This window comes from Castor canadensis, chromosome X, assembly GCF_047511655.1.
Source record: "Castor canadensis chromosome X, mCasCan1.hap1v2, whole genome shotgun sequence".
Taxonomy (NCBI): domain Eukaryota; kingdom Metazoa; phylum Chordata; class Mammalia; order Rodentia; family Castoridae; genus Castor; species Castor canadensis.
In genome coordinates, this window is record NC_133405.1 from 81,175,609 (window position 1) to 81,203,056 (window position 27,448).

Sequence of the window (27,448 nt, forward strand, 5' to 3'; positions counted from 1 at the left end):
AGAAATGTTAATTTTGTATGCTTTTGACTTTTATATAAATGGCATAATGTATTTGTTTAAAAAAAACGACTCTAAGAATCACAATAGAAGCCAGGCATGTTGGTGCACACCAGTCATCTCAGCCCTCATGAGGCTGAGGTAGGAAGATCAAAAGTTTGAGGCCAGCCTGAGCTACACAGTGAGACCCTGTCTCAACAAACAAATAACAGCAACAACAAAAATCCCAGTAGAGGGCTAAAGATATAGCTCAGGAGTGGGGTGTTTACCTAGCATGCACAAGGCCCTGTGTTCATCTCCACCACCACCAAACAAGCAAGCAAACCGAGTCACATGGTGACAGACACCAGCAATCCAAGCACTCAGGAGGTTGAGTCAGGACTTTAAGGCCAGGCCAGCCTGGGTTACATAGTGAGACTTTGTCTCAAAAAAACTTAAGAAAAAAACTCCACGATAGATAGCTTTTGAATGTCTTTATGCTTTAGGGATTACAGCGAATATTTGCATTCTTCGTCTACATTAATTTTCGCAACACTGCAAGGTAAATATTATAAGCCCCATTTTATTGGTAAAGGAAAGGAGAAATCAAGGAATATGGCCAAGGCTGCATAGTTTAGGGACAGTCAGAATCTGAACTCAGATCTACCTGGTGACAGCCTGCTCCAATACTGCACCTGTGCATTTGGAGACAGAAGTAAAACAGAAACCCAATTAACGAACTCTGCTGAGCTTGGCCTTCAACCTAACATATCAGAGAGGCGTTCTGCATGCCTGCCTCACCCATAGCCCTTCCTGAACAAGGTGTGCAGAAGTGACTCTTTGATTCTGGATTACTATGGACTTAGTAACTATTTTGTCGAGTGGTCGCTCTGGGTCAGGCACTGTTCTTTTTTTCTTTCCTTTCCTTTTTTGTGGTGCTGGGAATGGAATCTAGAGCCTTGCACATGCTAGGCAAGTGCTCAACCACTGAGCCACACCCCAGCCAGGTAATGACGTTTAGTAACACATGAACAGGCCAGAGGGCCTATGCCCGAGTCAAGGATTGCTAGCTTTCAATTGGGATGGAGGGTGCCCAGTGGCCTATAAGGTGCTCTGTGCTGTAGACTTAGACTGATAGGGATGTTCCAGACTGCAGAGTGACCAGCTGACCCAATTCTTGAGAGCTCCTCTCTCAGGGAACGTGGATATGAAGCACATGCAGTGAGGTGGCCCAGAAACCAGAGATTCCCAGGGAGACAGCCGTAAGCAGAAGCTAGGGGGTAGAGGGAGCAAGGTCCTGGGGATCCGCAGGAGAAGCTGGCACAGACAGAAGTGGAGTGGCAGAAGCAGTGAGCACTGCGCTTATCTTGCCCAGCACTCCTGAGACATCAATTGTAAAGAGAAGTGGCTGCCAGGGACAGCTTCCTCTCCTTCCTGGTGCAAGAATCCTGACATTCACTTCCTGCCACCCAAAGAAACCAAAGTACACCCTTGTTCATATAACCTGCAAGAGGCCATCTGCAGCCCATGGCAACAGCCCACACAGAGCTGTGTTCCACAGATGCTGCCTTGCACTTCTGAACCTGGGTCTTGAGTTCTATATTTGGTCCTCTTAGTGCCTATGGGTGAATGTGGAGACAATGGATGAAAACATGTTTTGCTGGAGGCCCCACTCTGCCAGCAGAATGCCACCCAGGCTTCCAGGCTTTGGATACACATGAGGAAGTACAGCAAGGGCTTTGCATGAAGCTGGAAGATGCAGCAAGGACCAAAAGAATCCCTATTGACTGCCAAGGACTTGCATCCCGTGGGTTTGTGGATCATGGGTGCTTCCAGGTACTGCTGGACACCTAAGGTGTTAGGGACACAATGCTTCTGGGCCACATCTACCATTGGGCTGTTATGAGAGCCTCATGGGAGCACCCGAGCAATCTCTGCCTCCCCTGACTACTGTCCCACCCCCCACATCAGGTTCCCATCCTGTTCCCCATGCACAGATTAAAAATGCCTATTCCATGCTGTAGTGGGAAGAGAGGCCGTGCAGGAACAGGCACCCTCCTGTGGGGCTGGTGGGAAGGTCAAGCAAAACAGCTTTGTTGGAGGGCAATTTGGCATTATCTGTCTAAAATTTATGGCACAGTAAAGGAAATAATCAACAGTGTGTAGAGACAAAATACAGAATGGGAGAAAACATTTACAAACTACATCTGACAAGGGGTTAACATCCAGAATATGCAAGGAACTCAAGTAGCTCATCAGCAAAAACCAAACCAAACCAAAACAAACCCCAAATCATCTGATTAAGAAAATGGGCAAAAGAACTGAATAGACAGCTCTGAAAAGAAGACATACAAATGGCCAATGGTTGTAAGAAAAAAATGCTCAGCATCCCTAACAGTCAGGGAGAAGCAGATCAAAACCCAATGAGAGAACACCTTACTTCAGTTAGAATGGCTATTATCAAAAAGACAAAAGGTAACAAATACTAGTGAAGAAGTGGAGAAAATAGAACTCCTGCACGATGTTGGCAGGAATGTTAATTACTACAGCTATTATGGAAAAACAGTATGGAGGATCCTCAAAAAATTAAAAATAAAACTACCATATGATCCAGCAATCTCACTACTAAGTACATGTTCAAAGGAAATGAAATCAGTATTCACACAGGAATCTGCACACCCATGCTTACTGCAGCAATATTCACAATAGCCAAGGTATGGAACTAACCTAAGTGTCCATCAACAGATGAGTGGAGGAAGAAAATGTGGGATGTACTCATGACAGAGTACTATTCACCCTGAAAGAAGAAAGACTTGTCATTTGTGGCAACAAGGGTAGACCTGGAAATCATACGGTTAAGTAAAATAAGCCAGTCACAGAAAGATAAATACCGTGTGAATTCACTCATATGCAGAATCTAAAAAGCTGAGCTCATAGAGGTAGAAAGTAGAACTGTGGTTTCTAGAGGCTGAGGAGGATAGGGGAAGGGGAGATATGGGGAGAGATTGGTTAACTGACACAGATAGGAGAAATAAACTGTATAAATTGTATAACAGTACATGCAGGGGTGATTATAGTTAATCATATGGACTGAGAATGTACTTCAGTGGTACAGCGCCTGCTTAGAGTATGCAAGGTCCTGGATTTGATCTCCAGCACCATGAAAACAAAACAAAACAAAACAATACTACATTATATAAATCAAAATAGCTAGAAGAGAGTATCTTGAATGTTTTAATTACAAAGAAATGGCAAATGTTTGAGATGATGAATAACCTAAATAGCCTGAATTGATAATTACACAATGTATCTCTTTCTCTCTCTCTCTCTCTATATATATAGATATATAGATATATACAGAAATACCACATAAATATGTACAATTATTATTTGTCAATTAAAAATAAATAGACAAAGGCTGGGGGCACAGCTCAGTAGTAGAGTGCTTGCCTAGCATGTGTGGGCCCTGAGTTCAATCCCCAGCGATACAAATAAATAAGTAAATAAATAAACAAATTCATTTAAAATTCAAATGCACATTCCTATTTACACACTAATTCCATTTCTAAGGATTTACACTACAGATATTCTTATATAAAGATATATGAAGGCATAGTGGCACACATCTGTAATTCCAACACTCAGGAGCCTGAGGCAGGAGGATCTTGTGTTTAAGGCCAGCCTAGTCTACATAGTGAGTTTGAGGCCAGCCTGGTCTACACAGTGAGATCCTGTCTCACAAAAAATAAATAAATAAAGACATATGGACAAAGATACACATTAAAGTATACATGTGGTAGTAAAAAAAAAATACTGGCAACAACTCCCCTTCAATAGAAGACAGGTTAGGTAAATTGTGGTTAAGTTATATCACGGAATACTCTGCAGCCATTATAAAGAATCACATAGCTAAAATATGTACTGATATAGAATGTTCTCCAAGATACAGTGTTAGGTGAGAAAAGCAAGGCACAGAATTTTGTGTGTAGTGTGTTATCAGTTGTGTTAAATCTCTCTTTCCCCTCCCTCTGTCTCCTCCCTCCCCTCTCTTTCCACAGACACACACACTTATATATACTCGGGACATTTCTGGAAGGACACATAAGAAACTGGCATCTGTGCTGGCTTCTTGAGAGAGGGGCTGTTAAAATGGGGGTGAGGAGCTAAGGGTAAGCAGAACTACTTTGTATAACAGCGATTTACATTGCGTTAGGTGTTCTAAGTAATCTAGAGATGATTTAAAGTATAGGGGAGGAAGTGTGTAGGTTGTATCAAATACTATGCCATTTTATATAAGGGATTTGAGCATTTGCGATTTTTTGTATCTGGGGCAGGTCATGGAACCAATCCTCTGTGGATACCAAGGGACAGCTCTATTTTATTTCCTAGAAAATATAATGATAAATTATGAGGAGAAAAAGAAGCCCCAGTCTTAGAGGAATCTATATTCTAAAACTTGGTATCTTCACACGCTCCCCTGTTCAGAAGCCTGCATGGCTTCTTTCAGCAAAAAGGCAGGCACTGGAACTAGGGCCTCTGTGGGTTGCGCTCACCTCACCTTCCCTCCCACTGCCCTTGCACACTTCCCTCTGTAGAAGCCAGCTGGCTACTCCCAGCCCCCAGCGGGTGTCCATCTTGTTGCCCTGACTAGTCTGCTTCCCTCCTGCTCCCTAGATCCTGCTCCCTGCCCACTCCGGCTTGTGGAACTTGCCCTCACGGCCTGACCCAGCCATCTCCGGCAAGCCATCTGAGTCCCTCTGTGGTACCCAGAGTGAATACCACAGGAACTCATTTAGAACTTGGGAAACTGCCTGCGATACACTCTATTTGGCCATCTTGCATTATTATTTAATTTGCATGGAAGTGTTTAACTAAAATGTGGCTGTCACTTCCTTGTTTACAAAGTACTTGTGCAATATGGCTTCATTTAAACCTCCCATCCATTTCTAGAGGTAGGCAAGGCAGATGTTGCTATTATTTCACTGATAAGAAAACTGAAGGTAGGGAAGCTTCTTGTTCAAGGTGACACAAGTAGAAAGTGACCAAGAGGGACCTAGTTTCTCTTGACTCAGTTGCTTTTGTTCCCCCAACCAGAATATTTCAATGTTTCTGTGCACACTAGAGGAGCACAGGGAAAGCCATAAGCACTGTGATGGGAAGCTTACAAAGAAGTCAAGTCTGTCAGTCAACCAGAGGGTGTATAGTAATGAAGTATTAATCAGCCATAAAGAAGAATGAGATTGTTGTTTGCAGGAAAGTGGATGAAACTGGAGAACGTCATGTTAAGTGAAATAAGCCAGAATTAGAAAGATAAATTATTGTATATTTTCTCTCATACATGGAATCTAGATTTTTTTTCAAAAAGACTGAAAGTAGAAGGGAAATTATTTAGGAATAGGAGGGGGACAAGTTAGAGGGGGAGGGGTAACAAGCGAGGTCAATATGATCCAAGTATATTATATGTATGTATGAAAAAATGTCAAAAGCAGGGGTATGTAGTGAGGCCTTGCTTAGGTCAGAACTGTGAGCTGGAGGGAGACAAAGTCTGTCATCTTCATATGAGGTCAAACACACCAAATGATTAGAACACAACCACGGAATTTGCGGTGGTACTCTGAGGAACTTTTTTCTTTAACTAGCATGTCAACTCTGCACCTTTGAGCAAGTTAAAACTTTAAAAAGGAAGAACTATTTAAAGTTAGAAGATGGTACAGATAGTAAATGAACTTTTTTTTTTTGGTGGGACTGGGGTTTGAACTCAGGGCTTCATGCTCACAAAGCAGGCACTCTACCACTTGAGCCAGTCCACTTTGCTCTGGTTAATTTGGAGATGTGGGTCTCCTGAGCTATTTGCCCAGACTGACCTCAAACCGCAATTGGCCAGATCTCAGCATCCCAAGTAGCTATCTTTACAGGCATGTGTCACTGGTGCCTGGCTGGTAAATGAGCTTTGTGATAGTGGTACACAGATGACTGCATTTCAGGAGACACTGTCATAGCCAGTGAGGCTGAGAACCTCCCAGTGGGAGTATGTACATGGAAAAGGGATACAGGTAGTGGAGGTGCAGCCAGGGTTGGGGAGACACCAAGCTGGCTGGCACTGAGCAGGGGACACTTGAGAACTCCCTTCCAAATCTCTAGATTCCAGGTGCTTCTGAAAGACCATCTGAGAAATACGGGCTAGATCAGGAATCATTTCAGTTCTTGGGTGTGGGAGGACCACAGTGAAAGGAGCACTTTCAAAACTGGGTTTGGTGGTGATGTGCAGCACAGACCCAAATGGGTCTGAGAAGTGGCCCCAGAAAAACGTTATCAACATGCTAATTCCCATGAGAGTAAGGCTCTTTCATGGAAACCCACATAGGAGTTACTCTTTGTCATGTATTATTTGGTGTTAAGAAAAATTATCTTCAGCTGCAGGTGGCTCAGGCCTGTAATCCTGGCTTTTTGGCAGGCTGAGATCAGGAGGATCACGGTCCAAGGCCAGCCTGAGCAAATAGTTCATGAGACCCCATCTGCAAAATAACCAGAGCAAAATGGACTGGAGGCGTGGCTCAAGCAGTGGAGCACCTGCTTTGCAAGAGAGAAGTCCTGAGTTCAAACCCCAGTCCCACCCCCCCAAAAAAAAGTTATCTAAAGCTTGACAACAAGGTGAAAAAAATCACTAAGTAGCATGTGTCAGAACTTCATTCCTTTCCTTTTTATGATTGAATAATGCTCCATTGTATGGATATAGAACATCTTATTTATCTGGTCATTCATGGAGAGGCATTGGGGCTGTTTGCTCCTTTCCACTGCTGTGAATAACGTTACCATGAACATTTACGCATAGGTATGCGTTCAAGTCCCTGCTTTCAGTTCTTCTGGGCATATACCTAGAAGCAGAATTGCTGGGTCATATGCTATTCTATGCTTCACTTTTTGAACTCTCATGTCTTTTCGAAAACCAGCTTTACCATAATGCAAGTCCCTTCATCAATGAGTTAAAAAAATCCTTGACACCTCATCACTGTATATTTGAATAAGATTCATGTTTTTAACCCTTTGAAAATTACACTTTGATAAGGATAATTTATTTACTTTGCTGATATTTAACACCTAAAGATGATCCCTGCTCTCCACGTTAGCCATTACTTACTGCATGGTTGCTACAAAGAGGTAAAGGAAATTAGTAGAAATGAGTCCCCCCTCATTTTGCTTAACTGATGAGGCCAGCATGGTATTTTGGAAGTTCCAAAGAGAAAGGGTCCTGCGGCAGTGATGGGTAACAAAGTCAAGGGTATGGCCACAGAACATGTGCATTTTTCTTTTTGCTGAGAACATTTGAACATTTTTCTCTTCGGGAACATAGAACAAATGTTAGGTCTTTATAGTGTGATAGCTTCTGTGAGGAAAATTCTAGAGAAAAGTTTTGCTTTAGGTGCACCCTGAGACCAGGAAGATCACAATGAAACCCATTGGGAAAGATGGTAGAATTGTTTTTGTTTGACTCAAAAATTTGTGCTCATTGGGCATTTGACAGGAAAAGAGGACTTGTGGAACATTTTAGGTAGACTAGGGTTTGAGGAGAAAGGTGGGCACAAAGGTGGGGAGAGGGCATAGCCGGGGATGTGGGGAAGGACCTGGAAGCAGCTGCCCTGCCTGAGACCCAGCTCCTCCAGGGTGCTTTTTAGTGGCCTTTTCTTCAGCCCATTCTAGCACCCCCTCAACAAGAAGTCTCTCCTAGAGTAGTAATCCCACATAAAATCAGACGTAGTCTTCATTCCACGTATTTTTCACATTTCAAACCAAGAATGTTTGCTTTTTTGAGTAAGGCTACAAAAATTTTAAAAAATCTTTATTCCCCCCCACCCCCATAGCCCAAAAGGAACTAACTGGATTTTGATCATAATTTTCTCATTTTTAAGGCAAGATAAGGAAGAACAGATGAGTACAATGGAAGAATTTCACAGGTGGTTAAGAACATGTAGGAAAAAGAAAACCAGAATAAAAAAAGAATGTCAGTGATATAAATATGATTTGAATGTATCTATTTCTGAATGATACCAGGCAGGTTAAGAAAATAAAGGTAGAAACCTACTTTCTTCTGACACCCTTATTTTGCTATCTTGCTAGGCTTTGTCAAGATGAAATATATGTAATAAGCACTTTGAAAATTGCAAAGGACTGAGTAGAGTAGTCTTTGAGGGGACTGGGCAGTGCAGGGGAGAGGGGGCAAGCTAGAAAGGCACACTGTGCTGGGGTCCTCTCAGCTTGGGGGATCTGACCAACAGTGAGGTCTGAAGCAAATCTCTGGATCTTAGTTTTCACATGTGTAGACTGAGGCCAATAATCATGCCTTACAGGAAGGCCCAGAAAATAAGGCCTCCAAGAGAAATGCAAGAACAAGGCACTGTAGAAGACTGGTCTTTGGTACACATCACGGGTATATACATATCACACTGTTCTAAAATACTCTTTACATATGTGTTGCCCCCAAATACACCAGATGTTCCCTGTGACTTGTTTGCCTTTGTATCTTCTAAGCAGACATTCATTCCTACACAGACATTCATTCTTTTAACAGCTACTGGGCCCTGCCAATCACCAACTCTTGATAGCCACACTCTGCCCACCAAACTACTGTTCTCTTCTCAGCACCTCTTAGCACTGAACCCCCCAACCAGGGGCCATGACCGGATCCCTGTGGTGAACACTGTGACAGTCCATCCAGATTTCCCTTCAAGACTGAAGACCTTATTTCCTCAGCTTGATGAGACTGCTGTGGGCTGATAGCCCTAGTTGGGAAGTGCCTTCCTTAGACACAGTCATCTTGCCCAAGGCTATGCTCCCTCCCTGGAAACAGCCTACATCTAAGGATTGGTCCCCTTACCCTAACGTGGAACAACTCTGAAGGGTGAACCCAGCCCCACAGCTCCCTAAAAGGTCAGCTGAAGGTGTCAGTAGAGTGATGTTTTCCGGCCCAACTTCTCCATCAAACCAATACCTGTGTCTTTCCCTCAGACTCCAGATGTCTAAAGGTACACCAATGAACATCCTACTTGTGGCCGGGACAGTCCCCAGGATGGGTTTGTGGCCTGTGTAAGTGCTGCTTCTGCATTTGGGAAGCCTCAATTCCAAGTGATCCCAGGAGCTGGACAGTCCCCAGGGCCCAGTCACTGCCACAAGCCTCGCAGTTACATTTTTATCCCCACCCCCCTCCAAGTTTTCCTTATGAAATTCTTTTGGAACTCGAAGGGAGGGTAGAATATCTAGGCCTGTAAAGAAATGAGCATAGCGATGTGAGAAAGGCTACAAGAGAAGTGTGGGGCTGGTGGTAGGTTGAGTTCAACCTGAGCACTTATTTGGAGGAAGGCTTCCTACAGGAGGAGCCATTTAAACTGAGTCGTGGAGGATAAGCTGGGCTCATGAACTGGAGGGGTGGGCAAGAGATGCAGGAGAGACATTCCAGACAGGGCATAGCATGCTGGGAGGCATAAGAGTGTAGGCTGTAGGGGGAGGGAGTAGGGGACAAAAAGTCTGGAACAGTAGTAGAGGCAGATCATGCAGGGCCTTCTACACTACACTGAGCAACAAAGGGTTCGGGAAATGTCCACGAATGAATACCACATTCCAGCGTTTGTCAAACTTAAGCCATTTTGGTTCCACCTCAACGAGTTTTACCATATCTAGGCATAGCTGGTTCTATTTATTATTCACTTAATCTTTTTTTCTAGGTGAATCTTTTTTACTTAAAAGTATTTATATTAAAAAGAAATTGTATATGGCAACCAAAAACTAAAACAAAGTGCTAGGCTCTGGGATGATCCCCAGTACTTGCCCAAACAAACAACAGTAACAACAAAAATAAAAGGAATATCACTTGCCATAACTAGAAAGTAACTGCAAAAAGAAATATGATGGAAACCAAACAGAGTAATTAAATTCTGTGTGAATATTGTCGCCTATTTGTGTCTTTGAGCCTGAGGCCCATTCTAGCTTTGTTAGTGCAGAAGATTAGCTGGCATTAGAGAGGTGGAAGAATAGCACCACGCTGAGACTTTCTCCTTCAGGTGACCATAAAGCTGGAAAGAGAATCATTTTCTCACCATGAAATTCAATGTTCTTTATGGCTATACTGTGTACATCAAAATCACCTTGGAGTTCCCTCCCTACCACTCTGCCCAATGGGAAAGGTTGATAAACAATAAAAAGCCCTACACGTGTGGCTGTTGTCACCACTCTGTTGCTTTGTCCATTGGCTCTGCAGCAATCACTTGGCTCAGTGAAAGTTTCCAAACCTGTGCCTGTGGTGACCCTTCCACAGCTGTGTTCCAGAAAGCAGCAAGGCCAGTCTGGGCACAAAGGGGCAGGACCCTGAGAATCCTACACTCTTGGAACTGGAAGTGCCCTTAGAGAATGTCCTACCTTTCCACTTTGCAGCTGGAGAAACGGGGACAAAAAAAGTGATCCAATTTGTCCCTGGCCATAGAAGGAGTTGGTGTTAGCAATGTAGGGACAGATGTGGAAAATGGAATAGTATAGCTTATTGCTGTAGTACTGGTTCCAGAAGCTGCTATCCGAAAGGCAGAAGAGTGTGGAGTATTGGAGAAACCAGTGCATGAGGCCTGAGAAGAGGGGCACCATAAAGAAACCCAAACTGCCCTGTGCAAGGGCACACACCTTTAATCCCAATCAGCTCTCAGGAGGTTAAGGCAGGAAGATCATGAGTTCCAGGCTAGCCTGGCTATATGGCAAGACCCTGGTTCAAAAAACAGAAAAATGGCTGGGCATGGTGGCTTACACCTGTAATACTAGCTGCTTGGGAGGTGTAAAGTGGGAAGATCATTGTTTGAGGTTAGCTGTGGCAAAAAGTTACTGAGACCTCCCTATCTCAATCCATAAAAGCTGGGCATGGTGGCACAAGCTCATCATCCCAGCTATAAAGGAGGAATAAATAGGAGGATCCAGGCTTGCCAGGGCATAAGTTTGAGACTCTATTCAAAAAAGGACTAAAAAGCTAGGCACTGGTGGCTCATGCCTGTAATCCTAGCTACTCAGGAGGCAGAGATCAGGAGGATCGTGGGTCGAGGCTAGCCTGGGCAAATAGGTCTCGAGACCCTATTCTGAAAATACCCAAGACAAAAAATGGGCTGATGGAGTGGCTCATGTGGTAGAGAGCCTGCTTAGCAAGTGTGAGACCCTGAGTTCAAGCCCCCGTACTACCAAAAAAAAAAGGGGGGACTAAAAGCAAAAAGGACTGGGGGCATGACTGTAGAGCACTCTCATAGTAAGTACAAGTCCCTGAGTTTAAAACCCAGGACTGTAAAAAAAAAAAGAAGAAAGGAAGGGAAGGAGGAAGGGAGAGAGAGAGAGAAAGAGAGAGAGAGAGGGAGAAGGTAGGAAGGCAGGAAGAAAAGAAGGAAGGAAGGAAGGAAGGAAGGAAGGAAGGAAGGAAGGAAGGAAGGAAGGAAGGAAGGAAGGAAGGAAGGAAGGAAGAAAGAAAGAAAAGTAAAAGAAACCCAAACTACTGGGCTGGGCTCCTGAGCTTGAGGCAGAAGTTGAGGTGGGCCTGGACCTGAGTGATGGGCAGTGAATGAAGAGCCTGCCAGGGCCTCCAGTGTTTACAAAAGCAACCCAAGGAAGTGAGGGAGGCCAGTATATGGGAATTGTTCCAAAGGGCAACACCAACTCAGCCCAGGACATCCTGGGCCTAGGCAAAGCAACAGGCTTTGGAGTTTGACAGGCCTGAATTCTGTCACTTTCTAGCTAGGTATGACTTTGGATAAGTCACCTAACTCCTCTGGGCCTCAGCCTCTTCACTGGAGGGTAACGTAGGTACTACTGGCACCTATCTCACAGGATTGAAGGGCAGTGTCAGGCAAATACCCAACATTTTAGGATGGAGCCTGCCACCTTACTCAAGGTCATTCCTCTCCCCCTCTTGTAGCACAACCAGACCCCTGTCAACACGTTTTCTTCTCTCCTGGCCCCCTCTTCTAGCCCAGGCTCACAGACCACCCCACTTACCCCAGCTATGGGGGTGATGAGGAGTCTTCCGAGCATCTGCAGCTAAGAAAGTTGAGCAGCACACGCCACAGGGAGGGGCGTCCTTCGCCTAGAGACAGAGGGGAAGGTGGGTGATCTGGGATGGAGGGCTGGCAGAGCAGGCTGGCCGTCTCTCTGGAGGGAGAGGTCAGCTCTTGCTTTCCAAGTTGTGGCTGGGCTGGGCTGGCGGAGAACAAAGACTCCGGTCTCCTGTGGCGGTAGATGGCAGGGCCTTCAGCAAGTCCCTCCATTAAAAGCTACAAGACGGAAGGTTAAATATAGCCCTTTCCAGTTGTCTAGGACATAGATTTATGAAATGTCAGAGCAGTATTAGGGTGAGAAACGATTTTATCTCTGCTCTGTTTTTAGAGTAGAAAGGAGGCAAAAAGAAGAGAAAAAAAATGGAGACTTTTACTGGTGGGTGACGGGAATCCACTGGAGGATTTGGAGCAGCCAGGTCTGTTTTTAAAGACATGCTCTGGCTGCAGAGTGCAGACGGTGCTGGAAAGTGGAGGCAGAGAGCCCAGTGTGAGGGAGAGAGATGAGGGCACTGAGACCAGAGGAACAGCTGTGGAGGTGGGAGGAGGGAGGTGAATGGGGGGGGGGTCTGACCTCCATCCCAGGTGACAGTGGCCCCTCCTTCCTTCTCTCTCAGTCTCTCCTTCCAAAGGGGGAGGCCAGCTTCTACATGCCCTCATCTTCTCAAGGGCTCACCCCTGACTGGGGAAAAGGCAACCTGCCCAAACAGAGCCTTCGCTCCTCTTCAAGGCAGCCCGTTTCATCTATAGAGAGTCTGTTAGAAAGACTTGTCAGTCAAGCATGGTGGTGCATGCCTGTAATCCTAGCTACACAGGAGGTGGAAGCAGGAGGATCTCGAGTTTGAGGTCAATCCTAGCAAAAAGGTAGTGAGACTATCTCAAAAACAAAATTAAAACAAAAGAGCTGGGGACATAGCTCACTTGCCCGACAAACTCTAGCCCCTGAGTTCAATCAGAAAGAAAGAAAGAAAAGAAAGAAAGAAAGAAAGAAAAGAAAGTTGCTCCTTGTCCACAGGCCCCAACTTTGCCATGTGATGCCCCACGTAGACTCATCTTGTCACTTCACCCTGTGACAGCCCCTCAAACACCTGAAGACTTACAGCACTTTTTTCTGATTCCTCTCCATGCCAAGCTGCACATGGTCCTAACACGACTTCATTTTCCATTGCATCACTCTGCTTTTCTAATCACTTGAGCTCATAAATTTTTCTGAGCCCACTCCTGCCATAAAGGGCCAACTAGGACACTGCATGGACTCACAGTCTGTGCTGGCTGTCTCCGGCACCATAACAGTAGCTTCCCCTATGTTTTCAGGCATGGAACTGTGGTGTCACCTCCTCCACCCCAGCTTGTCCTCTCCACAGAAGCCAGACAGTTCCCAGTGCGGCACACGTCCCTGAGCCGCCTTCTGTCTTAGTGCCAGGAGGTCTGGCTTGCCTGTGCTTAGAAAGCGCTCAGTCCCTCAGTAGGAACTGTGCATGGACGTGACCAGATGACCAGTCTGCCTCCCCCTGCTCCCAGGCCTTGGGACTGAAAAAACAAATCCAGCCTTTTGGCAGGAATCCAGGAGATCAAGCCCCAAGACTGACCGAGATCTATCTAAGGGACAAGGCCCCAGAATGAAGGTTGAGTTACAGAAAGTAAGAGGCGCACACATGCAATTTTTCAGTCACTGTTATCCACTTCAGGATTCCAGAACATCAGGGTTGGGATGTGATTGCATCCACCCTCCTCACCTCCAGCCACCCAATTGCAAACCCTCTGTATAGAGGGCCAAATGGCTGTTCTGCCCCTCCCTGAGCACCTCTAGTACTAAGGGACCCACTCCCTCCCAGGGCAGCTCGATTCACCACAGCACAGCTCCTCCTCCACCAGGAGCCCCAATTCCTTCCCTTCTCCCCTGTGCTGGGCATGCAGCACTCCTTTCCCAATGACTTACCTCCCCGGCTCCAGAAGAGGGTGAGAGACTCAGCTCTCTCCATCCTAGTGGTGTGAATAAGCAAGGATCCACCTGCAACCAATCCTTATGCAACAGAGAAGCGTGTGGTGGGCCCACACTGGGGGCAGAGAGCCGAGGGGCTACTCTGTCCCAAATCCTGTCCCCAGGCTCCTCGGTGGGGTGCCCAGGGACTCTTTCCCAGCACACTGGGTCAGTTTGGTCCCATCAATAGCATGCTTCTTTACCTGGGGTTGTTCGCAGGTAGCCCAGCTCAGGGAAAGCAACTTAGGACGCAGAATGCGAGTTGCCTCTTTCTTCTTTCCCACCCCAGGCCCTCCACCCACAGCCACACCGGTCTCCGTGTCCTTAGTCACAGAGGACCAGTGTGGGGAGTGATCTGTGAGTTGCACTTGTCTTTCTCAAGGTAAAGTTCTCTGCCAAAGGCCAGAGTCCGAGTAGTATAGAGGGCTGACCTGCCGCTTAGCTGCTGTCGGCCAGCCAGCGAGGGGAAATGAACAGGAACTGGCTGTCTGAGTCAGCGCCCCTGGTCTATTGTCGTTGTGAGGGCCCCTTCCTTCCCAGAGGAGAGACGTGCACAGAGATAGGCCTTGTTTTTTTGCAAGTCTCTCTTGCACACACACTTTCTCTCATGGCCTGGAACAAGTCTGTGAACTATGGCTGGATATAATTCAATTCAATTTCCCCAGCCCTGAAGAGGGTCTACTCAACAGCACATAGAAGCCATCTCCTTCTATCATCCTCTCCATGGATAGAAGAGCTAGAAAACCAGTCCTACTTAACAGGGGAGGAAAAGGAGGCTCGGCGAGGGACAGGGGCTCTCCTAAGCGATAGACAGCAATGTGACGTGGAGTCCACCCTCCTTTCCATGGCATCAAGAGAAGCCTACCTACCTTCCTCACTGTTTCTCCCGCCTCCACCCACTTCAGCCAGCAGATCACAGTTCCTAGCAAAGCCTATTTCCCAGAGCACAATGCATGAGAGAGCTACTGGCTTTAAAACACTGAAAACATCTTGTTCAAATTTGTTTCTGTGTGTTTAGAAGGACAAGGACCCAGAAACAAGTTGCGTGTGCCAGAAGCTGGTTACAAAGGGACTGCTTTGTTACTTGGTACTAAATGGCTAAACTGGGAAATAAGCATGAGCCAGAGACTGAGCCTGTGTCCTGGTAACCGCTTCTAATCAGAAGAGAGGCACAGCTGATTTTTGCTCACAGAGTTGAAAGACACCCAGCATGAGCCTGGCTCTCTTTTCTGTCTCTGCCAGGGACACAGAGAGATTGTGAAGAAGTTAGCGGGCTCCCCTAGAAAGTCTCTCTGACAAGACTTTCAACTCCTTTAGGGCAGGGCCAAGGGCTTGTGGGTTGCTCACCTTCAGGATAAATTGGTACAGCATGGTACAAAAGCCATCAGAGAAAGACTAATGTGAACTCTCCAGACAAGGGTAAGGCATCGTGTCCTTGAGGTTGGCAAAGGGTTGATTTCTAGGCACAATGACTGGTTCATCTCACCAACTGCATTCAATAATGTCAGTAGGCTGGTGTCCAAGCAGTGATGTTCGCTTCAGCAACACGAGGGGGTGACCTTGGCAAAGATGACTTTGCAGAGGCCACACTGCAGCAGGTTAAGGAGGGAAATGGGAGGGGATTTGGAGACACCTCTCAGGAAGTCTGACTGTGGTTAGAGAGGAAAGAGTTAGAGCCATAGCTAGAGGGTGAGGCGGAGCTATGGATGGGAGTCAGTTGTTTATCAGGATGGGAGAGATACTGTGTATTTTCAAGTTCAGCAGCTTCCGTGAAACCCACTGATCCACGTTAAAGTCCATGCTCCCTGCAGGCTGCACTTCATCTCGGACCAACAGAACCAGAACTGAGGGGTGGAGCCCAGACATTGCTCCTGTTCTAAATCTCCCCTGGTTGAGAACTATCACACAAATTCTTGGGTAAGACTGAAATCCAGTCTTTAAGCCCAGCTTCCACAAAGGGCAAACAGGGCCAGGTCATCTTACCTGCCTCATAATGGCAGATTAGCGTAAGGCCTAAGATGACAGACTTGGGAGTCCTGCCACCTGAATTCAAATTTCAGACTCACCCTTTACTGCCTAGGTGCCCTTGGGCACCCTACTTAACCTCTCTGAGCCTCAGATCTATACAACAATTACATAATCTACAATTTTTAATCTTTATCCCCTGAAGAGATAATAAAAGCATATATACCATGAAGCTGTTGTGTGGACTGAATGAGTTATTGTCTGTAAAATACTTTCCTGGCTCAATAGAAACGCTGCTGGAGTTTTCTAGTGTCCCTCTAATGGCCTCTGTGACCCATACACTGGGCCTCCACCTAAGGCTCAGGAGGGCCTCCCTTCTACCATGTTGTTGGCCTTACCCTTGGCTTCAGTCTCTCTCTGGCTATGACCTCTGGCTTGTCTCACAAAGGCCTGAGTTTGTCATTCTCCTCCCCAGCCACTTCTCACTCTAGGTCTCCTTAGGCTGGGGCTGGCTGCTATTGCTATGACAGGAGATGCCATCGCATCATGAGGCCAGAGCCCCACTGTTTGACACTCAAAGACTCCACAAAGTGGACTCCCAGTACACATTTGTCTTTTGTTTCCCAACTCAGGTTTTGGGGTTCTTTTGCCTGGTGTTAGGGTAAACTGTTATCTCTTAGTGGGGAAACGGTATATAAATTCCCATAACAGACTTCATGTTTGGGGGATTGGAGGCCTGACAATGGTGGGGGTGGGGAGCCATCTTCATCCCCAGACCCAGAAGTGTGACCTTCTGCTCTATGGATCATGTCTGTCACTTGGATGGCAACCAAAAGAGATCTGAATCTTTGTAACTTTGTTCCTTGCCCTGAGGAGACAGCTCATGTTTCCCAAGCCAGGCTCTGAAGCCCCCAGGGAAGAGGACTTGTGACAGAAAAAATTTTGAGGCAAATGTCCAGGAAGATGGTCTTGGTGCAGGGATGGGGTAGTCAAGAGCGTGGCGGGGGAGACGGCGGGAAGCAGTAAGTGTTCAGCAATGGGGCAGGACCAGAAGGGTAAGGAGTGAGACCTGGGGAGCCGGAAATCCCCAAAACCAGACCCCATAAGCAGGAGCAAGGTCCCAAATCCTCTGGGACCTTAAGTGGGAAGGATGGCAGCTCACACATGCTCCTCGCTCACTGCACAGCAGGTGGGTCAGAATATTGCACAGAAGCCTATGTGCTAGAAATGGTGTGTGTCTTTCACCTCCTGGGTGGCACAGGGGCCACAGCACACCTTCTCTGAGACAAACTTAAAGGACCAGAATGGCCTCTTTCCCACCCCCCTGCCCTGGCCACAGAAGGAATTCAGAGAGGTGGTTCTATGTCACCCTCTCCAATGCCAGGAGCAAGACCCAAATAACACATGCCACCTAATTGGCAGGGGACAACTGGAGCCTCATCCTGCTCCAGGGACCCCACACCCTTTCATCTGTGCTGGGGAAGACTTGGACAGGACAGAGACTTCTGAAATAGAAAATCTGCTGTTCAGAGAAATGAAGGTTTTATCCAAAGCCCATTTACTCCATAGGGACACAGATGACACTGAGGAGACTGCGCCAGCACAGCTTATCTGGAGGTGCTGCCTGGGGAGCTGACCTGTCAGTGTGCAGGATCTCCTACAAAGGATGTCATTTTTTGTCATCTCAAGCGTCATTTGGGCCTCTTCTCATGTCAGAGCCCTGTCTGGCTTCTCCCAGCTGGAAAATGGTTATATTGTCATGGCCATGCCATCCATGGTGTCCCTACTACAGTACTGAGATCTCAGAAGTCACAAGGACAACTCTAGGGCAGTGGTGGCAGCAGTTGTGGAGGAACAGGTGGATTGTTGCTCACATTAATTCTGCAGCTATGTGACCTTGGGAATGTCACCTCACTTCTGTGGGTGTATAAAATGAAAGGTTTGTGGCGGGGCGGGGGGGGGGAAGATGAGTTGTTTCCAAGCACACGTCTCACCTTTATTTAAAACACCTGGGTTCCCAGCACTGCAATAAATAAATAAAATAAAATACTTGGATTGCAACTTGATAGAAACAAAAAGTCTGCTTTTTCCATGGAAGATATTTCAATGTTGACATGAAAAAATACTGATAGTCATGGGGTTGGGGATATAGCTCAGCAGTAGAGCACTTGTCTAGCTCTACTCTGCAAGGCTCAGAGTTCCATCCCCAAGACCCGCCTCCCTCCCCCCCCCCCCCCCCCGCCCCAAAAGGAGTCTACTCCGACTCCCTCCATACTCACCTCCCCCACTCTTGGGATCAGGTGATCCCCAGTGACCCTTCCTACTCTGAGAGTCTGTCCTTGCTTATTACCTAGCAGGTGCTCCCTCCGCCCTCGCAGCACCTCATTTCATCCTCAAACCATCCAATGAGGGAGGCGCTGACCAAAGAGGCAATGGAAGCACTGAGAGCTAGGCCACTTGCCTAAAGACACACAGTTTGGAAGTGGCCAAGTCTGACTGAGAGCCTGAGCAGCTGTGGAAGTCTTCATTGTGCTCTTTATCAATTATTCTAATCTCTCCAGAGTTGAAGCATTTTAGTGGAGGAAAAGAAAAACCCATAACATTTTCATGATTGTTCCCCCTCCATACTAAAATGAGAAAGTTTTACTTGCTTAATCAAATTTCAGTGGCATCCAGTGCTCAGAGAAGACAAAGCAACTACCACCTGAAGCCACCTAGCAGCACAGGCTCAGGCTGACTTTGTTGTCAACTGAGGGGCAGGGGCAGTGGAGTACAATATTCTTATTGTTTATTATTATTATTATTTGAATAATCTGCTTTCTGTTGCTACTACAAAGTACCCAAGGCTGGGAACTATATAAAGACGTTTAATGCAGGTGCAGTGGCTCATGCCTGTAATTCTAGCTACTTAGGAGGGTAGCGGTTTGAAGCTAGCCTAGGCAGAGCGTTCACAAGACCCCATCTCAACCAATAGCTGGGTACGGTGGTACACGCCTGTCATCTCAGTGACTGCGGGAAGCTTAATAGGAAGATCATGGTTCAGGCCAGTCTGGGCAAAAAGTGAGACGCTATCTCCAAAATAACCAGAGGAAAAGGGGCTAGAGGTGTGGCTTGAAAGGTATAGTGCCTGCCTCGCAAGTGTGAAGCTCTGAGTTCAAACCTCAGTATCCACCCTGAAAAAGGGTGAATTATTTAGCCCATACTTTTGGAGGTTGGAAGTCCTAGGGGAACAGATTCCTTAGCTACATCACAACAGGGCAGATGGCACCATGGTGGGAGCCAGGCTTGCTCTTTTACAACTTGCTCTTGTAGGAACTAACCAGGGTCTCACGAGAACTACACTAATTCCTTGCAAGGGGATACACCCATGAGGTCTGACCTCTTAAAGTTTCCACCACTTCAACACTGCTATACTGAGGACCAAGTTTCCAACATGAACTTTTAAGGGACACATTCAAACCATATCCAAACCATAGCAGTACCTAACACTTTTGCTCCAAAGTATTTGTATACATACTATAAGGCTTTACACTGTGCAGTATTTGACACCTCTCAAGGCCCTTTAAAACACACTGGGTCGTTTGCTCTTGACTGTAGCCCTGCAAGGTGATTGTGTCATTATTATCTTTGCATTGCAGGTGAAGAAACTTAGGATACAAAAGGTGAAACAACTTCTTCCAGAGACCCAATGTAAGGGTTTGAGCTTGTACTCACACATGGGGCTCCCACTCTAAATCTGCTGCATCTGCCCGTTCCTTGTGGCTGCCTCTCCACAAAGGCATCTAATTTTGGACTGTCCTCTTTCAAGTGTTTGCTGGCTCAGGGAAATGATACGACTTGCTCTCTCTGTTCGATTTGCCAGCAGAATTGTTCTTTACGTTCTTGGTTTGCATTATTCTTTGCACAAAAAATATTATAACAACACTAATGGAAATCTAAGGAAAAGAGAAATTCTCCAAGCCTGCCACCCATAATCAATCCAGTGTTGATTTCTCCACAATTCCCTTCCCATTCTTGACCATGTGCAGGCGTATTTGTTATAGGGTTCATATAGTTCAGCATAGAGACAGTTTTGTATTGTACCTTTTGTACCTTATACTTTCTCTCCTTTTTTGAGACAGTCTCACTATGTAGTTCAGGCTGGCCTGGAACACTCTATGCAGTCCAGATTAGCCTCAAACTCATAATCCTTCTGCTTCAGCCTCCGGAGTGCTCGGATTACGGTGTGTGCCACCATGCCTAATGTGTATGTTATGTTTTCTTGTAAGCATTGTCCATGTTGCCCAGTCGTCTTCGTAATTAGCTCTTGCATGACTCCACTACATTTCAGTCACTCTCCTGTAATTTGACATTAGGGTGGCCACTGTGGTTTTTTTACACCCTCTTTGCTTCTAGTTCTGACCTAGGAAATGTGGGAGTATCATAATTGTCCCCAACCTCCAGGGTCCGTGCCACTGCCTCCAAAACATCTGTCAGTTGTAGGAGGTGAGGAGCACCAGGAAATAGTTTGTTTGGTGGCCTAGCATTTTAACTTCTTCCATACCTTCCAATGAACTCATTAAGTCTGATGAGGAAATATGTCTTCAGGAAGAAGGCCCCCAGGGGCTAGGGGCCAACTGACTTCCTTCTAAATCTCTGCCATTTAGCTTCCATTATATTGACATCAAGGATGGTGAGAATTCAATAAGCTTGTAAAGACAAAAGGACCAAGTCAACTATAAAAATGTCTTGCAAATGCAATCAGATGACTTCCTCATTTTGTTTAGGTATGAAGAAGAGAATGGTGAACTCATTTGCATCCCGAAGCACAGGTCACCTTACTCTCAGCGTTGGTGCATCTGCTTGGGGGGAGAGGGATGCTGGAAAACAGCATGATACCAATTGTCTCTGGATCCGAAGCTTCTCTCAACACCTGGTTTAGGCTTAAATCCAGGAACCCCCTCCCCCCATTTTCTCACTAGTTCAGGCATCCCCCTCTTCAGCTTCTGGACCCAACACAGAGCCTCCAATGACTTCAGTTATTCCCACAATACAAACATGCCATCAAACAGACATATGGTGGGACTTCTACCAAGCTGGGCATTGCAGTCTTTGTTGCTATGGAGATTTGCTCATCCTACCAGAACGGAGCAATGGTCCCCTCCTTCCACTGCACCCGGTCTCCAGGGTTACTAACTCCTGCCACAGCTGCAAAGATACTGAGAAGCATGTGGCATGGTGCAACAGACACAGGCTGGCGACACTCAGACTTGGGCTCAAATTCTAGCCTTGCAACGTCCTTGTTATCAAACCACCAGACAGCCATCCCTGTGGGTCTCAGTTTTCTCATCTGTAAAATGGCACCATTAACCACCACCTGGTGGTTGTTCTGAGGCTTAAAAGGTAAATGAAAAGTAACAGGTATGTGGCAAATATTGGTTCCCTTTCCTTTGTCCATGGGATACTAGTTCAGACAGATGGGTCCTATATGGGCAGCCATGAACAAGGTGGGTAGTGACAATGTCTCTAGCACACATTACTCCAACTACATGCAGACTCACAGATGACAGAACTACACTTACTCAAGAGGCAAAACGGGCTTGAGAAATGGTGAGAACCCAATCCCAGCTTATGAGCCTGGCAGACAAGATTTTCCAGCCTTAAAGCAACCTATGCTGTAAAGTCCTGCAGGGATTCCAACCCCACCCCCACCCCCAGCCCCAGCCCCACCCCCACTCCCTCCTGTTATGCAGCTGGTTTCCCTCATCCAGCTGCACCAGCTGCTGGGTTTGGCTCACCTGGCCGCCCGCTGTGGGCACTCAAAAAGGCACAGCCCACTTCTGGCTCCAGCTTCAGGGTAAAGGCCCACAGTGCTTCCCCCATCTGTGATCATCACTCGTCTTCATTTGAAAAGCCGATTTCAGCTTTCTAAAAGCTTACCTAGCTAGCTCACAGCACACCCTCCAACCCATCAAGAAGTGTGCTAAGGATCCCCTCTAAGGATTCGTAGCTTTTTACAGCCAAAGTATGGAGGAAGCAAAGGTAAATGACTTGCCTAAAATCACCTGGCAGGTTCATGGGCAAGAGAGATCAGAGGCCATCCCTTCAGAGTCCTGGCCAACGCCTCTCTCCCACCTTTTCAAGATGTCATCTTTGAAAAGTTCAAATTTTACTAGGGGAAATAAACATTCAATAACAACACAGGGCTGGGGGTGTAGCTCAGTGGTAGAACTACTTGCTTAGCATGTGAGAGGCCCTGTGCTCAAGGTCCAGCATCACAATAAATAAACAAACAAATGATTACAGAAACAACAATATCAGTGCTGATAAAAATTATGTAAAAGGTACCAAATTAGTACAGATGAGGGATTGATGAATTCTGTTAATTTTGTATGGAGGAAGATCAAGTCAGGGAAGGTTTCAGAGAAGAGGGGATATCGGGTGAGAATTTTGAAGGACAAATAAGAATTGCCAGACAATGAGGGTGAAGGATATACTTCAGGCAGAAGAAAGTGAATTTGCCACAGCATGGGAACGGTGAATGGGTAACTTTGGAGGACTCTAAGTCATTCAGTATGATCCAGCCATACAGAAATTCAAGGTGAGAAGCAACAGTAGGTAAGGCTGATGAAGCTGGTGGGGACTGGTTACGTTGTACTAAGAAACACACTTTACCCAGAAACTGGGCTTCCCAAACCTCAAGCACTGGTTTTTTAGTTTCTCAAATCTTGCCATTTCCATGCAGCATCTCTTAATCATTTTATTCCAAAAGGCTCTCTTTAAAAAACACTTAACCTTGCCCTAATAAAAAAAGAGAAACCATGAGTTGGATGTACTAGAAACATTTTCCCTAATACACATTAAAATATATACAGAACTCAAAGGTAAAAAGTTTTCCCTGTACCACCCACAATGATCCCCTGGGCCACCTAGAATCCACTCTGAAACCTGAGGGGCAATTTTGGTCTCCCATCCTCAAATTAGCAAGGTTTGGGTTCATAACAAGGGAGAGAGTGCTAGGGAAGATCACTCTGGTGGCTTCACTCAGGAATGACTAGGAGAAGGCCAAAGGTGGAAGCTGGGGCCAGTTCTAGAACAGACAAGAATGGCCAAAGGTCAGAACTCAGACATTGACAGTGGGACAAGAGGAGAAAGAAGCCTCAACAACAAATAACTGTTGGATGGATGGATGGATGGATGGATGGGCAAAAATCCTGTGAGGTGAGGCAGAGAGAAGAGTGATGGGTAACGCCCAGGTTTCAAGTTTTGATTCCTGGCAAGATGATGGCGTCATCAAGAGAAAATAGAAAAGAGAAAGGGCAGCAAGAAGAGAGCATGAGCTGATTGTTTGCTGTGCTTGTCTCCCTCTTTGTCCAGCCTGTGATTGGGGGTTGGGGGGTTCAAAGGGTGGGGGTGGTGTTAACACTGTCTTTCTCTGGGTCAGCCCAGTGGGAGTGATGCCTAGGGATGGTGATTGAGCAGGTGTGGGGTGGGGGAAGGTAAGGGCTAGGAGGGAGGGAGGCCTCCTCCTCCTCATGCTGTCAGAGACTGCCTCCAGGGTGAGCCTGGATTAGAGCTGGCACTGAAAATACAAAGCAACTTCTAAGAAATAAACCAGCAGCCAGTAACTGTCCCAGGCTGTAGCACCAGCAAATACAGAAAGTTATCCTCAAGTTACCACAGTAGGCTGCACAGAGCATCTCTGTGTAATAGCAGCAGGTCCTGAGCCTCTGGCCCTGCGGCAGAGAAGCAGGATGCTATGAGGTGGTGGTTAGGTCTTAGAAGAGTGTGTCTTCACAAAATTCCAAAGAAACTTCAACTCCCAGAATCTTTGTCCTAGGTTCCCTACACACCTCAAGAGGCTAAACAAAGCCTTACTCTGACCATGTGGGGCCCCAACGGTGGTTACCTGGCCTGCCAGTACATCCCAGGTAGCTTTCTGTAGCTTCCTCCCCACACCCTGTGATATTCCCCCTTCTAGGCTGTCCCTAGAAAGGGCAACCCTCTGGACTTAAGCATGGGATACTTTCCACAAGGCACCAATCTAACTATTGCTTTCTTTTGGTAAGCTTGGGAAAAACTTTCTTTTCCTTTCTATTGGCCTGGATGGTGGATAAGAGCCTCTTAAATGGGCACAGAGGGAACTGTGGACTCCTTTTAGATTCTGTATGGGAGAGTGCTAAGAAGGGAGAAAGGGGCACCATCAACACAGAGGGAGGAAGGCTGGGGGTGTAGCTCACTGGTAGAGTGCTTGTGTTCAAGGTTCTGTCCATCCCCAGAACAGCTGGGGGTGGGGGGAGGAAAAGAAAAGAGAAAAGGAGGAGCACATGGAAAGAAAGTGTTCCAGACCCTAGTGCATGATGCCCAACCCCAGGTAGCAGTGGAAGGGGCTTCTGAGTGGCCAAGGGGTAGGAAGAAGGGTATAGAGTTGGTGGGGGTGTGAATGGGCCAGAGAAGTTGCTGCCACATTGCTCTTGCACCGCCTTGCAAAGCTAGAAAAAGTTGTCTCCAGACCCTGATTTTTCATATTGTGAGCATCTAGGAAGAAGTTGGGGTAAACTATGCCAGCACCCTTGAGTCCAGGTCTGGAGGGCACAAGGGGCAAAGCAGAGCACGTCCAGGGGTAACAAAGTCAATACTGGCCAATGCTCCTGTGGGTCCATGCAGGGAGAGGAGCTCTGCCAGGGCTGGGGCAGAGAGGTGGGGGGCAGGGCATTACACAGCAAGAAACAGATTCATCTGGCTCGCTGGGTGCATGCAGCATCTGAGGTAGAGCCAGGAGAGGTGTAGGTGTACTTGTGCAGGGCGGGATGGGGGCTGGGGGGAGCCCGAAGGTTTGAATAACAAAGGAGACTTGGAAAGGAAAGGCCATGGATGGTTCCAAGACTCTGCCTCCAGGAATTAGGGAGAAAGCACGGTTGTAGCCATAAACTTCAGTCACTTCCCTGACACTCCAGCCACCCTCCATAGGCTACACGCGGTGGCTGGTGAAGGAGCCAGCCCCTGCCAGCTCAGGGAGCTCCGACTTATGCAATTCAGCCTGGCACGGGGGCTGGGGAGCTGGGAGTTCACCCGCATCTCCCTCGGGCTTCCTCCCCGCCCCCTGCCAGCCCCGGCAAGTCACGCCAAGGGTCAGGGGCCCTGTGAGCAAGGGAGGCCCCGGCTGCAGAAGCCCGGGAAAAGGAGGGAAGGAAAGAGAGTACCTGTTGCTGAATGCATCCTGCTTTGGCTCTTACTCCTCGGTTGCTTGTGGTGAGAGTTGCCCATCATTCTGTTCTGGACTGGCAGCCACCACGCTGGCCGCCCGCCGCCACCGCTGCCGCCACCACAGCCGCCTCCGCCTCCTCCTCCTCCTTCCTCCTCCTCCTCCCTCCTCCTCCTCCTCCTCTTCTGCCCGTGCTCCTCCCCAGGTGCTTACATCACCTCAGCTTTGCTTCTCACACACATGGCTCTTCCAAATCCCACTTGTGCCCCTGGCACAGTATTGTCCAGATCTGACCCTCTCACTTGGACTGGAGCCTGCAAAGGACTCTCTCTCTCTCTCTCTCTCTCTCTCTCTCTCTCTCTCTCTCCTCCCTCTTCCTCCCTCGCTCCCTTCCTCCCTCTCTCCTCCTCTCTTCCCCCCTCCCCCTTGCACAGTGCTCCACTCAGGTCAAGCCGCCCAGGTTCCAAAAAGGAAGCCTAGCGCGCGAGCGCACCCCCCATGTCATCTGCATCTGCACGTGGGGCCAGTCCGGGTGCCCTCCGGGACCCCACTCGCCCACCCTCACTGGCCCTGGCTGCCTCTGCTCTCAGCGCTGTCATTCCTGCCGCTCGCCTGCCCGATCGCTGGCTCGCTCAGTCTGCAGAAGCTTGCAGGAGCGTGGGGCCAATAACAGAGCCTAATCCTGGAGTGTGACAAGGGCCAGTGAAGGAATGTGCTACCCAGGAATTTTAAGTGACACAGCTCCCTGTTTCACTGGAGGAAGGATCCAGTTCTGGAAGTGACAGCTACCAGTGGGCTCTGGGATCCAGTCCTGACAGAAACCTGAGGAAATGTGGGCAGAGCACGAGGCTGCCAGGCTGCAGGCTTGGAGCTAGCACAGGCAGATGCCTCTGGAATGCCCAATGCGGCCACCAGGCGTACCTGCTTCCTTGTCAGACACACCTGAAGCCTCCCTCCATTCTCCCCTCCCTCGCCTGCTTTGCCTTCCTAGGGGAGGGCAGAGCGAGCAGCCCAGAGATTCACAGACTGGAACTGGGACCCTCGGCAGCCAATGAGAGCGCTGCTTCCATGTCCCACAGAAAATCCATGCGCGCGCCGCATGCGCGCGCTCTCACACACAGACGCAGCCGCTTGCCACGAGTGCTGCAACCCTGTGGGATAAGTGGCATGGGGCAGGTGTGCTGGCTCAGCTGCCGGTTCCAGTCCTAACAGCCTGGCAGTGAGCAAAGACCTGGCTCCAGCAATCCGCTGTCATAGCTAGGGCAGCCTTGAGTGACTTCACTTAGGCGAGTTGTGGGACTGCTCAGTGCTGATGTCATCAGACTAACAGGGACAGGGGACCTGTCTGTCAGTCATGGCCAGACAGCACTGTGGGTGTGGGTTCGGCTATAACTTCACCCTGGTAGACTAGGGGGTACGGACTCCCTCAGAGTGAGATTCATTCGCCCATACATTCACCCATCCCCCTCGCCCACCCTGTCATTTAGACATTTTGTCAATAGCTCCCAGGGTCCATGATAGTGCTGGGGACAAGAGGTATAAGTCACCATCTAGGCGGGGTGACCAACACATCCACAGACCATGTGTGCTCTACCACAGACCATGACAATACAGGGAAGGATCAACTGCTGAGGGAATATCAGAGAGACACAGCTTGGATCTGGAGTGGCGAGGGGTACTTCCTAAGAGAGGTGACACTTGGACTGGGGCATGCAGGATAAAGAAGAGTTGGCCAGTCACAGAAAGGGGAAGGGCATAGGATAGCTACCTGGATCATTAGCCCTACTAGGAACCCTCCAGCTGGGTCATCAGCTTTGGAGGATCTCCTCAGTTTTTTTTCAACAATGTCACAAACATCCCTTAAACTACTGATTTCAGCCTCCTGAGGGAGACATAAAGAGAAATTGCACGATGGTGTGACTCCTACTTGGGCTTTGCAGCTCACTGTGGAATGTGGCAGGGGAACTCCAAGGGGACCGACCAACTTAAGGCCAAAAAAGAGGGGGCTTGGAAAATAGCAGTCCCAGAGCAAGTGGGAAGGGCCAGGAGCGAAGTGTCTTGGGAAAATAGATTTGTAAATATGGTAAAGATCATGGAGATTTATGAACACGGCAAAAAAAATTTTAAGGGTGTTAAGTGAATAAGGGAAGTTTGGGAAACATTTGGTCCCTGTCCTCTATGGACTTGTGATAAATTCTAGGTATGAGTCATGGCAGATTCAATATTGTAAATGTGGACTGGAAAAAAAGCTCAGAGTGCCTGGGAAAGACAGAACCA

At 47.5% G+C, this 27,448-nt stretch overlaps 1 protein-coding gene across 10 annotated transcripts in view; it reads right to left on the reverse strand.

The window, feature by feature from the left end:
- The window catches only part of Nhsl2 (NHS like 2), a 238,536-nt gene that overhangs the window by 54,847 nt on the left and 156,241 nt on the right, over positions 1-27,448 (reverse strand). Inside the window, exon 1 of one of the 10 annotated variants that reach the window (XM_074063014.1) lies at positions 25,170-25,297. The exons of 7 other annotated variants lie outside the window; for them this stretch is intronic. In XM_074063014.1, coding sequence (XP_073919115.1) covers positions 25,170-25,236 — 67 coding nt within the window. In that variant the 5' untranslated portion in view covers positions 25,237-25,297. Of the gene's footprint in view, positions 1-13,980; positions 18,160-25,169; positions 25,298-27,448 lie in introns of those variants that run through there. 2 more of the 10 variants (XM_074063010.1, XM_074063009.1) reach the window with 2 other exon arrangements.